A 13,590-nucleotide genomic window follows, 5' to 3' on the forward strand; every position below is an offset into this window, starting at 1 on the left:
GTTGCTGCCCAGACCATGCACATATTCATACCTTTTATACCCTGTGACATGACACTTCTTCACCACATCTGGCATTTCGAACTTTTGGCCTCATATGACATGGCTATAGTGCTTTGTTTGTTATTGATGCCGCAGCTAGGAGCTGAACCTTTGCTTGTAAAGTTTCTAAGACTATTCCTTTAATCCTGGGTTTAATCATCAAACCCCTTTACTTCATGAGGCTACAGTTTATTTGCAAAATCACACCAATGCAAGTGGAATTTAGCCTTTAGCTTCAGCTTCCCTGGACGGAGAAAACACCTAAGTGTGGTCATGGTGAGAACAGCTGAGTTTTGCTTCTTGCAGGCATTTCTCTGGCAGTGCTCTTCAAGGGAGTACTTCCCCATACCGTTCAAAGCCTTACTTATTCCTGTAAATGGTTTCAGTTCCTCTCTAAAGCTGATGTCATCAGACACTCACACTTTTTCACCACATCAGTGGAAATCAACACTATGCTTTCCTCAGAATGAAAAATAACTGCCGCCTCTGTCCTCTGAATAAATACCATTTAGCTTGCATTTGGTAAAGGTGCAGTGCTAAAGGAATTTGGCTCTCAGTTTACATTGGTTTTGGTTCATTCCAGCCCTGGAGGTGGGTGTGCTGGTAACAGGAGCAGAGAATGGCTCTGCAATCATAGATTCCTCTCTGTCTGCAAATGGAGCATGTTTCTCATCGATAGTGTCAGTGAAGAGTGGGAGGAAGCAGCTCAAGACCTCCCTAGATTACTGAATGCATGAATTGAGATTCATATAAATTGAGATTGAGGGCTGAACTGAGGATAGTGTAAATCCTCACATTCCTGCCTACATGGAATGTGATCCTAGCTGCTTCGTCCCTGGGGATTTCAAGAGAAGAAGAGAATGTGTGACTATTTCAGAGAAGAAATGAGCAACATACGAGAAATATGTCAGAACTGGGCCCAGACTGCATTAATCTGTTGCGGAGATGAAAAAGGCTTTATCTTTCTACACGCATTAAAGAGCACAGCAGTACAGGGTACATGTAGTTTCACAGAATTGCTGCATCAGGATCTATTACCATGGTTTCAATGACTGCTTTAAAGGCAAAGTCCATTTCATGGAAGTAGCCTGTTGCTTTGCACAAATCATATATCCAAGGGTAGAACACCAATATATATTTAATTCTTTTACTGTACCATGATACATTTAATTCTTTTACATTTGCATACATCTGCACCTGAATTTCTTCAAAGGGTGGATATATCTTGCATCTGGATCTTTGGTGTTGGTAAAGAGCAAATATGGTTTCTATTGTGAATTTTGCTAAATTTTTGGTAAACTGGATCTGGAATTTGAACTTGAATCTTAACTCAGCTTTTAAACTAGTCCAATTCATAAGAAATTTGAAGAATATGCAAGAAATAAAGGCCTGTTATTTAAGTGCAGAGATACAGTATTGCAGCATACCAAGAAGTAATTGTGTTGGTAAAGGTACCTATCTCCACAACAGAACAATAGTGGAAACAGTTTGACAACTCTGTGCCATGTTAATACATCCAAGATTAGCTATGTTTATTTGCATTGCACTGTTTGCAGGGTAGGCTTCTTTTCATGCAAGCAAACATAATCTGGATTTTAATATCATCAAGTCATCCTAATAAAATTATGTGTTTTCATCATGATGCCACAATACTTTTAAATCCAAGTCTTTGAAGAGCATAATGAGAGGAATGCCATTGTCTTGGTCTGAGATAGTGTTTTGGGCCACAACATTATTCAGTTTTGTGCAGCCTAGCTCCTTTGTTGCTCCTTGAGTCTCTGGGAACTGCAATTTATTTTCAGAATGTGAGAATGAATCTGGCAACATCCACTGCTCTGTATTGTCCTCTTCAGGGAAGTTGTTACCACTGCCGACTGAGAGGAGGAGAGCTGCTGATAGAGGTGGCAGCGGTTTATCCTCTGGAACATAGTCTGTGTCAACTTTCACTGAAGACATTACCAGCGGCAGTTCTGCTCTCTGTTGTCTATAGCATCCTCCTTGTTCCAGCAAAGACAGTGACAGCTGAGGTACCTGCACTTTACTTTCCATCCCTTCAGTCTGCAACAGCAGTTGTTGTGTTTGCCCAGGGCTCCCCTGTAAGAGAACTGACTCTCTTGTGTCACTGCAGTTCCACAATGCCAGGTTTGGCCTCTGTTTTTTATCACTCCAATGGCTGCAGCTTTTACCCTGCATCGGGGTTATGGGCTTTCCATCAACAAAACTATCTGGAGAAACTTCCTTTAGTCTTTGGTTTGGCTGCAAATTCTTCTTGTCAATGTGGTCTGTGCCTTTGACACATACCCCGTAGGTTAGGGGCAGAATTTTGCTGGACATGGCAGTAGGAACGCTTTGCTCAACTATTTGAGGAGCATAACCAGTAGGAGCTGTGCTTGCCAAGCAGGGTGGCTGAGTGGGCAGCCGGAATGTCGGTACATCTCTCTGTTGCTGATAGGCAGTTTCTGGTGGACAGAAAGACCATGGTGGCTCCAGTGCTCTGTCCAAATGTTGGCTGATCTGTGGCAACTGCACTTCAGGGATGAGAAGTGAAGGTTTGGTTAAATTAATGGGCTTTATAATATGTTCCACTGTCAGTGTAAGAGGCTGGAATGATGAAATCCCCCTGAAGTCCTGTTGAAGTAGATAGACAAACATGAATTAATAACAAGAAGCTGTGACTTTGAAGGTTTGCTTTAGATTCTTTAAATTTTTCTTTGGAGAACTATCAGTAAAAGCCAGTAATGACTACCAGGGATCTGCTCTGTTGACAAAAGAACTCTTGTTTTTTTCTCCTGGGGAATGACGCTTCAAAGGAATACAGATGTCTCTCATTATGCACCAGGGCAACTGTGCAATCCTAAAATGTGTAAATCAAACTGCCAGTGGGTTGCTTAATAATTGGAAACAAAAATCTTAAAAAACTTTTGAAAATTTCAGAAGAAAGGGAACATCTGAGGGTCTGTGATTTTGAGAGCTGTTCTAATATATTAGTATAGAGCCCTGCTCTCCTCTAGGGACGATATACACAATTTATTTTCTTTAATAGAATAACCAAGATTCTTCAAATTTGCAGGCATCCTTGCTGTCTTACTTTAACAACTCCCTGTAACAAATTTTCTCTACCTGTAGCAGGATGACCAGATTTAAACTTGCCAGTAGTCTGAAATGATTGCCTGGACAATGCTCTTGTCTGCTCATTCATCCTCCTCAATTAGCAATGCTTTTTAGGTGCATGCACATTGTCCTGAGCATTTTAAAGATTTGTTGCAATGGCTTAGGAACACTTACCAAAGACATAGGCTGTGCACTGTGTTGCTTGACGTATTTATAGATCACATAGCTGATTGCAGCAAACACCAGTCCAGCACAGAACACAAGTGCCACGAAACAGTAGAGAAGCCATGTATTGTCTGGTTAGTGGAGAAGAGAAAAAGTGGAAAATGTAGCTTCAAACAGTTGGATTAGAAAAACTGCATGGGATTAGCTAAATTATGCTATAGGTCTAATCTTACAGGACTAGATTTTTAAATTTGGAAAGTCAGTGTTGCTTCCATATCTTTGTCAAGACTTTGTTATTTTATACCAGCTGAAAGTTAGTCTCTTGTGCATCCAGTATCCCAGCTGGACTTTTAAGTGAGCAGAGATAACAGCCTCACCTGCTAGTGTTTTAACCCAAAATACTTGAGCTTTGCTGCTTCTCTGGAGGAGATACATGTATACTGTTCCATTATATTCAGTGTCTGGGTCCAAGTTGAGAACTTCAAATTCTTTGTTGTGCTCATTCTTTGTCCACTATTTAAAATAAAGGCAAATTCTGTAGTTTAGAAAGATTGAATGCATACATTTTCTTCAGATCAGATTGCAAAATTCAGCATAAATTTTTATTTACTATAATAATTCTGTATATATGGAATTCTAAATATATAATTTACTTTCTACTGTTACTGTATTAAATTTTTGCATTTCACTTCCATAAGACTTGAACTAATTAAGTCATTCTTTTTTTTAATCACCCACAGTTTTACTTTTTGCTACTTATACAGTACTCTGGGAAACTCCAATTTCTCTTCCAGAATTTTAGAGGAATGCTTAAAGTTCCTCTCATCTACTGAGAGCCAAAGACTCTGAGACTTTCCCCTGTACATCAGAAATCTCATCCATCATGTATAAGCTCTGATGTCCTTCTCCATCTTATGTGAAATGTGATTCACAAAAGTCAGTGGGCTGGTGGCATGAGGTTGTGCTTTACCTTTTGGTGTGTCCTTTGGTTGAATATTGTTAAGTGATAATCAACAGCACCAAATTTGCTATAAATGTCCTCTACAGTTAGCTGGCGGTCATCCTCACCTCTCAGTGGAGTATAGGGGGGCCGTATAAGAAACTTTATGGACCGTACATAAGGAATATACTCCACTTCTGGTGCTCCAATAATAGCTAGAAAAGACAGAACAGGAAGTGTCAGCTGATAAGATTAAAGCTGATCCGTTATCAGATCATCTTATAGACATCTTATACACACACCCCAGACTCACTGTAAATTATTAATTCTGTTTATATGCAAAAAAGTATTTGAGCCATATTTCATTGAGCATAAGAAAAATCAGGCAACTGGAGATACTGTCTTCCCCCAGGTTCTGCTACCTTTAGCCAGCGTTTGTCCCTAGAAATTCTCACTGCTTCCATGTTGCTTCGCTGTCCTGCACAGGGACATCCTCCGTCATGCGTGAGTGATGTGTGAAATCCCACCACAGGGCACTCAGTTAACTGCCACCTAAATTGCTATTCCCATCCTACATCAGATTTTGTCTTTAGAGTAGTTCAGCTCTTTTGTATCAACACTTATCTTCAGCAGAAGGCGTATGTGATACCCAACATTTAAACAGAAGTTTAACCCAGTCTATAGCAGCATATTTAAAAGCAGCATTCAGTATTCCACCAAGGTCATGTAGCTTGAGAACTGAATCAAACTGAAATGCATTGCTCGGGGGATAGGATCACCTCACTGTGGGTGCTAATGCTTATGCTGCAATGAAAAGTGAATGTTTAATGATCAAAACAACTTATGGCTCTTTCATAGCTTATTCCATGCACAGATCTGAAGGCTTTTCATAATCATTGACTGCTAATGCCACCTTGAATTTTTGACAAATGTGCAGTGGGAAAATTTTAGTCACAGAGCCAATAAGAGAATTGCCAAAGGCTATGTTGTATGTCTGTGGTAGAGCTCACTTAGGGGTTGGGAACATTAAATATCCATGGGTCTGGTTACTTATCCTGATTTTCAGGAGTTCACATTTCATAGCTTCTATGACTGTATTACTGGCTGTTCTCAGGTGCCTGTGACGCCTCCTACTATTTTACTTCTACCTCTCATCAGCCTTAATAGCAATTCTTCCTTGAAGGACATCTGGCTTTTCCTTTTCTCCTCTAATCTCACTTTAGTGTTGGACCTCAGAGAAGGCCCTGCCCATTTGCTCATTTGCCTCCTTGCCCAGTAACAAGCAAGCACTGTCTTGCAAAACTGAAATTAGAGGAAAACGTCAGTGAGACTTGGAATGAATCCCTAGCAACCAGGATTTAATAGATTTCAGCAGTGGTACGTACTCTCTTTTCTGGGTTCAAATCTTTCTGAGCGCACCCAGTTGGAGGAGCAGTAGTTCTGGCCAGTGGCCCTCACCCTGGCGTAGTAAAGCTCCGTGAAGTTTTCTGTTTCACGAGTGAGATTGCAGAAAGGCTGCGTGATACTCTGGCACTCATGCTTGTTAAGCCAGGACTTTTCTCCATACCTTAGAACAAAAAAAAGCTTTTAGACTGTTTGGTAGAACAGATGCAATACAACCCTTCTCCAAAATGATCCAAACAGGCTGTTTTGCCAACTCTAAGTAGTTTTTTAATTCATTACTGCAATTAGCAAGTGGCATAATGGCAGAGCAACTTCCCCTGGACTGCAGCCCTTAAGCTGTTCCCATTGATGGCTTCTGCATGGATATTGCCTTGAGGAAGTGCAGTTTATTTCAAGGCACATAGAGGAATGTCCTGTGAGTCAGCGACCCCGCAGTTCTTTGCCCATCTCTGACACTGAATGATTGCATGCAAGTTTGCTGCAGAGTTTGCAGACTTAGCCAAAGGCAACAATGCTATTGTGAAGCATTGGTTTGATTTCTCTTAGGTCTAGTGAGTGAACCAGAGGAAGACAATTGCTATTACCTGTATTTACAGGTGAGGAAACTACAGAATAGAGAGAAGGAAGTTGCTGAAGGCAAAGAGTAGTTCAGTAATGGAGTAAAGCTGGCAACCCAAGGTGTAAAAGTAATTATTTAACTGAACACCATCTACCAGTTTGGATAATCCTGTCCTTTACTGAGCTCTTGTCTAAGCAGAAGCGTTTCCATAACAGTAAAACAAGCAGCAGAAACAGCAAAACCTACTTTTGTTTCTTGGCCCTCTCTCTCTAGGAACAGTGGCCTTAAGAACAACAGAAGTCCAAAAAGAAGCAAACTTCACATACTGTTTATATTGGACATCAAATACAGTGCCAGGGGGAATATCTGCTTCAGTTTCCCATGTCAGGATATTCTCAAAGTTTGTAGAAGAAAATGCTGCATGTTTCAGACATGATGACCTCTCTGTAGTCACAAAGCCTAGAGGAGCAAAGAAACTAGTATTAAAATGCATATTCTGGCATCTCAGCCCTCAGATGAATATGGGTCCAATGCTGTTCAGCCTTTTAGTGAACAGAAGTATCAGGCATGCTAATTCCAGTTTGCTAGAGGTGGGCTGCAAAGCAGAATCTTGAACAGAACAGGAGTTCAAACCGTGCACACATCACTGTATACACCTTGCAAATTGTTGACTCATCCCAAAGAAATGTAAATCAGGAATATTTACAGAAAGACTTAAAAAACTTAGAGTCAGAAAGAGAATCTTTGAGTTCCTTATCAGGTTTCTTTTAAAGCAGTTAAATGGCTGGAAAACTAAGAACAACCACCTGTTTTTAAGGCTAGATTCATGTCTATGAATGTCTCTGCTTTCTGCCCATACTCAGGGAAGTAGTATGCTGAGATCAGTTTCATATCAGTGGAGATGTGACTGTCATTAACGTCTCGTGCTCCATGTTTTATTGGATGGAGACAGCCTGTACAGAGTGACACACAAAGACCTGATGCCTGGACTCTGATCTGGGTGTGCCAGGGTGAAGGCAAACAAATCCCTCAGCTCCCTGCTCTCTGAGCCCTGTGCCTCTTCCCCACAGAGGATGGGTTCTGGCTTTGGCAAGCAGAAATATCACCTGCCCCTGACAAACATGGCCCTGGTCTGAGCTGCCTCTGTAGGGCAGAATATCGCCATGATCCACCTGCAACAAACTGGCTCTGAGCAGGCGCTGCAGAAGAGTGTCCTAGAGACGTTTGGCTCTCTCCTGTCAGGACAATACACAGTGCAAAACTTTCTGAATCTTCCTTGAAGATTCACGAGGCTTTCTAACTTGGAGAGTAACCTTCAGAATTGATAAGCTCTGTAAATTCAAATTATAGACACAAAGATAGATAGTTTAAACATTACACAACTCTTGGTTTGCAGTATTGATAAACACCTTGAATTTGCATGAGTTTCAGCCTGCACTTGCTGAAAATGAACAGTCCCATTATGGTGCTTGTAAATGGACACTCAAAATCAATGAGTCCTCAGGAAAAAAATATGTGATAAGCAAGTAAAAGTAGCACCATTTTACAGATGGGAAAACTGAGGACCAGAATGGGGATGACTTCAACAAGATCACACTGAGCAGTTGTGGTGGAGCATGGACTAAACCACATCAGTTCCTGGATCCTCGCTGCAAGCTTTCCCTCCAGCTGCCTCCATGGAGAATGGACTGTCAGCAGTTTAAACTGGTGTGCTGTATAGGAGGATAAAAAGGCAATAAAGACAGATCCAGTTCTCACTCTTGTGCATGGCATTTTTGCAGGGAAGCGACACAGAAATGGATTACAGTCTAGTCCAGATTTTGACCTGAACTCATCTGCAGTTCAGCACTTGCAACTGCTCATGCAAGGCTCAGCAGCATCTTCCTGAGGAGGCAGAAATGCAGCAGTCAGTATGAAGTGGGTGAGTTTCCCTGTCTGGGCACCATGAAAGCTGAGTCACCGATACTCTGATCATATCAGAAGTAGGAACTTTCCCGTCTTCCCACATTTATCCATACTAAAACACAGTTAAGCAAAGCAGCATAATACAAGCACAGTCAAGTGTGGGCAGAGAAAAAACTGGATATTTCACAGTGTGAAATCCCCTCTGTTTCAGAAGTTTCTGAAGGTGTCTTCTGTACAGTATAAGATCACGGACATAAGAACAGATGAATGATAAGGTTGCCTGCTGAAAAGCTGGCATTTGAAAACAGCAAGTTTATCCTTGATTTACCCAGGAGTGAGTTTGCCACACCTGGATTAGGATTAAATGGCTTTTAGGGATACATTATTTGTTTGTATCTCTTTCAAAATCAGGGCTGCTGTTGTATTCATTTGCGTCTCTGCTTAAGACACAGGGGGACTGGTCCAAAGCCCCCTGAAATCAGTGAATATCCTTTACTCCTGTAGGATTTGTGTTGAAACACATCATCAGCAAACGCTTTGAAGAGGAGTCTCTTGTGCTCCCTACTTATCCTTAAAGCACTGAGCACATCAACAGCATTTTGAAAATATTAAAGAGTGAGAGCAACACAAAAGAGAGCTTTTGAACAACCTCAGACAACAGCTCATTCTTTAGGTCTTTTTTCAGTAAACATGATTGAACTACCTCCCATACTACAGGATCAAACAGAAACAACCACTGTCAGTGATAGGAAAGGAGAAGTCAGGACTCACCAACCACTGAAAATACAGCCAAGACGATCAGAAGTTGCTTCATGAATAACTATGCAAGCTGGGCTGGAAGAGCAAGCAGTTGATCCTGTGTGCAAGTGAATCACCTTTTACAAGAGCTAAACTCTTGTTTGTGAGGCCAGGTTGGATTTGTTGCCCAGTAACAGGCTGCAGAGCTACTATCCCACCTGCATTCAGATCTGAGATCACCAGGTAAAGACCTGTGCGCATGTGTAAAACAGACTGTAAGAGTGGCAACAGGAGCACCTCTCCCCTTCTGAGTATGCACACCTAGCTGTACAAAGGTGCACAAGCCAGAGGCTGAGAAAAACCCCAGCTTTTGAAAGAGAGCCAAATACCATTTTGCTGATAAAGAGCTTCCTGCCTGAAAGCCCTAACTGAGGTTTCTCAGTTTTGGGTCTTACTTTTCTGGTCAGGTAACTCTGACTTGTTAAAACTCTAGAAATTAAAACTTAGTGCTGTTCACTGTTTTATAACTGCTGCAAGCAAGACACCTATTTCCTTAAGAAATACCTCTAAATACTTTCTTAAAATGAAAGTCAGACAAATCACTAGTTTTTAAGCTCTTCTATTGTTCCTACTGGGCATGGATGAGAGCCAAATGACTAGCATGTAGCCCTGCTGCATACTGGGCAGAGCATGAGCTCCTCAAGTCTGCCATGACTCTGCACTCCAGGAGGTTCTTTCATTTGACATAGAACTGAGGTAGCCCTTCTGTAGGAGGAGCACGTGCTGTCCCATGGCTTTTCTCAGAGGCTGCTGTAGACCTACGGTTCATTTTTGTGGCTTCTTACAATATAAGGCTCTGTTTTGAGTATCATGAATGCCATATGGTAAGAACTGGGAGTTGGAGGAAATTGAAACAAAAAAGATATAGTTCCTTTTACATAGTGTTCTTAGTTTTTTAGGGTGTTGTTAAGTTAAATTTTTAGGCTTTTCTCAGAAGAGAGCAAGACATTTCCTTCTTTGGTGAAAAGTGAAAACTAATTGCCTGTCTCCAGGAGATGTGTTTAGAACCACCAGATGCGCATAACATCTGAAGAACTGGTACAGGTGCATGCTGCTTATTTTACCCAAGATGTCCTAAGTGGAGGAAGCTTCACACATACAACCTGCATTTGAGGCTTAGGAAACTCCCTTAGCCACTGCTTTTGAATTTTTATAGTATAGCTATTCCCTTGACGCAGACTGGATAACCTCCCTGGCTTATTTCTCTGACTTTATCCCATGGTCATAACTGTTCACAAAATGGGGAAGTCCTGTCCTCAGACCTCAGTTTTGCCTAGGACTAACTGGACAATTGCATAAAGCTGAGGTTCCACCAAAGCAAAACGAACTGGACTGTTCTTCTGAGCCCTGAGAACCATTCAGATTGTGATCGGTTCAGCCCTAGATAAGCTTTAACAGAAATATCTGCCCTAAACCACACAGGACAAGTGTGCATTAGACAAATTCCTTATGGGCAGTGCTCTTATATTCTCTAAAACCTATTTAAAGCTCCTAAATGCTGGGGTTTTTTTTTATTATTATTACAAGTGAGTCCCATAAGCAATATCCTACCGGCAGCCAATTTAATTAAAATACAAACCATGTGTTCTTCTGAAGCTGAAAGCACACTACTTTCACTATTCTATCCTTGTGGCCAAACATGAGATAGATAGAAATTACTACCCCTTCTGCTTGCAGGTAATGCTGAAGTTGTTTCTGTTCCCTGTCCTGCTTCAGTATTAACGGGGCTGTATGCTTCAAACCATGCCACTGATGCTTCGCTGTTATTTTGTCTTCTCATCCCACTTGGACAAATGCAGAAGCCTCACAGGTTTATTAAACAAGACACACCTTGCCACCACTATGGCCTACATCTAATTAAGTACAACTCTTTGTTAGGGTGTTTCCCGAATAGCTTGCATTTTTTTCCTTCCCTCATGTCACTGTCTCATGCTTCTGCTGTGTGATGACCCATGATAGCGCAGAGGTGAAGGAAACCGTAGTGTGCCTGAGACTTTAGTTTTGAGAATATAACGTAAGACTTTATTTCAGCCATTATTTCTAGAGTTTGTTTTTTTTTTTAATAGATTAAAACATCTCTCTAAATCTTTAGGTACCTAAGATCTCCAAAAGTCTGGTTCCAAGTTTAAAAGTAAACACTTGGCTTTCAACTTCAAACTGTAGAGCCTGAGCCTATGTCAGAAGTTAATTCCTAAGGACAAAAACAGACTGAGAGGTTGGTAACACAGATTTTGCATGGAACTCTGCTTATAAATTGTCACAGCTTGGGAAAGAGGAGAAAAATCTTGTGTGCCAGAGATTTGTGAAGATAGTAGCAGATTAAGGCCAAAAAGACGAAGGTGGTTATCTCTTCCGAGCTGCTGCAGGGGCTGCAGAGCCCCACTCTGTGAGGACTGCATGAATCCCAGTGACTGCTGATCCCAGGATGTAGGAGATGTGATTCAAGCTCTTGCACTTATTCAGTTTATTTGGTTGACTGGGTCATACCTCTTCCAACGAGCGGGGAGAGCTGCTTTTCTCATTACATAGCTACACTGTTAAGTAAGGTGTAAGATATGGACCGATTGCTCTGGGAGAGGGAGCACTGTGCTCTGGCCATCCCTGACCCTTTTGCAGTGGAAGGCAGGTCTCAAGCCCTGTTGAAAGAAAACATGGAGGAGTGGGATGCTGCGTCCACCAGTACAGCTCACCTGGCCTGCAGCCTTTCTCCCAGCTTCCATCCTGAGAAAAGCTGGACAAGACAAAGGAGTGACACCAGGCCCTGTTTGCAGGGTGTGACATGTCAAAATAATTTTGTAGAGGTTACACAACTTCAGAGCTTCCTGTAACTCAAAGCCTAGGGGTTTTTCCTTGATTGCACAAGAAAATGAGTGGTGATTGTATTTGGATGATCTATACCTTTGTAAATGACCCGGAGGGATTACAATGCAGGATATACCTAAGGACACTTTGTGGAGGATGGGTAAAAAAAAAAAGGAAAATTGTAGGTGATGAATCTTTTCTCCCACCTCCCCCTTTCACTTTAATTCAGGACCTTAATTAGTACATCTTGCTTTCCTCTTTCAAAGCATTTCCCAATCCTTCCTATAACCCCCTACTTCTTTCTGATGTTGTTCTCCCGATTCTCTGAAGATGTCAACTTAAATACCCTCCATCAACACCCTTCCCTCATCTGAGACAACTCCCTCTGAATGCAAAGAATGGCTATTGTACGTCTCCCTCTTTCTTTTAATGCTTTGCTTTTCTGCGTGTCCTTTTACTAGAATAAAACGGACGAGTATGTTTCTTGTGAGATGTGAAGAGTGCAAATTAAAAATGCAATGAAAAGGTTAGTATTGACCAGTGAAGAGAGGCCTTGTCTCTCCTGTGCCTTTTGCTGGTGTGCTTCTGACTTGGTTCTTTGCTCAGAGAGATGATCACAATCCTGGTCTTTCAGTGACTCAGAGGGAGACCTGGCTGGGAAGTCTCATAGGATTCCACTAACCAAAGCATTAGGAATGGGAAGCCCACCATTGAGTCCTGTTTTAAAATATAATGTTTTTCAGGGTGAGCTGGGAAACATAGTTCTGGGAAACATAAACACACAGACACGGAGTTATATTTCAAAATATTATTGCCTCTGCTTGAAGCAGCTCTCAGACATACTGCACAGCAAGGGGAATTTCAGCATCAATAACTATATTAATATAAAAATAAAAATAAACAAATAAACAAACATGCTGCACATTTATCACTTTGACTTCATTTCACTCTGTTGAAACACAGAAGGTGATCTCTGTAGGTTGAGGTGGAGATCTTTTCATCCCACAAAAAGTAAAGGTTGTTAAAAGTCTCTGTAAGGTACTTCCAGTCAAGCCGGGGTGCAGTTTTGCAGTTACAGGGAAGCAAATGTAACATTAGCAGCTCATCCTGGCTCAAAACCAAGCATGCAGGCACAACACTGTGTTTTCAGAACACAGCTGATGGTTTCACACAGGTCTGGGTTGTGTTTTTGCTGTCTCAGAGGTGTTTTTGCCTTTCATAACTCACGTGTAAAAGTTACCTGGCTCTGAAGTCTCAGGTGAACACAAGGCACTGCATGTTTGCTGTGTGATACCTACACAAGGTAATCACTGCAGGCCTCACTCCTGGCTGGGTTCAAATAGTATCATACCAGAGCCTTAACACCTTATTACAGCTGTACTTGTACGGAGTGATGGTGAACATACATTAGTTACTTAGCAGTAAAAGCATACCTTTTGTGTCCCTAAAGCCCTTTACCTTGATAGGACAGTGTATTGGGTTTGTGTGGCAAGGTTTTGGTACTGGCGGGGCTACGGGAGTGGCTTCTGTGAGAAGCTACTAGAAGCTTCCTCTATGTCCAATACAGCCAATGTCAGCCAGCCCCACCCCCGCCTCCCACAAAGACCCCCCCGCCACTGGCCAAAGCCAAGCCCATCAATGACAGTAGTAGCACCTCTGGGGTAAGAGATTTAAGAAGGGGGAAAAGTGTGCAACAGGAACTGCAGCCAGCGAGAAGAGTGAGAATGAGAGGAACAGCTCTGCAGACACCAAGGTCAGTGCAGAAGGAGGGGCAGGAGGTGCTCCAGGTGCCAGAGCAGAGGTTCCCCGGCAGCCCCTGGTGAAGCCCATGGTGAGGCAGGCTGTGCCCTGCAGCCCATGGAGCTCC

The 13,590-nt window shown here is 42.1% G+C and overlaps 1 protein-coding gene across 1 annotated transcript; it reads right to left on the bottom strand.

Annotated features, from left to right (window-relative positions):
• Positions 1–1,662: 1,662 nt before the first annotated feature.
• Positions 1,663–9,097, bottom strand: IL22RA1 (interleukin 22 receptor, alpha 1). The gene is made up of 7 exons (XM_010283469.1): positions 8,895–9,097; positions 6,545–6,677; positions 5,641–5,822; positions 4,286–4,470; positions 3,693–3,828; positions 3,325–3,446; positions 1,663–2,667 (listed from the first exon to the last, which is right to left on the bottom strand). Exons 1-7 carry the CDS (start codon positions 8,935–8,937, stop codon positions 1,663–1,665), a joined length of 1,806 nt encoding a protein of 601 aa, XP_010281771.1. The 5' UTR covers positions 8,938–9,097.
• Positions 9,098–13,590: the final 4,493 nt, after the last annotated feature.

This window comes from Phaethon lepturus, unplaced genomic scaffold, assembly GCF_000687285.1.
Source record: "Phaethon lepturus isolate BGI_N335 unplaced genomic scaffold, ASM68728v1 scaffold39453, whole genome shotgun sequence".
NCBI lineage: Eukaryota > Metazoa > Chordata > Aves > Phaethontiformes > Phaethontidae > Phaethon > Phaethon lepturus.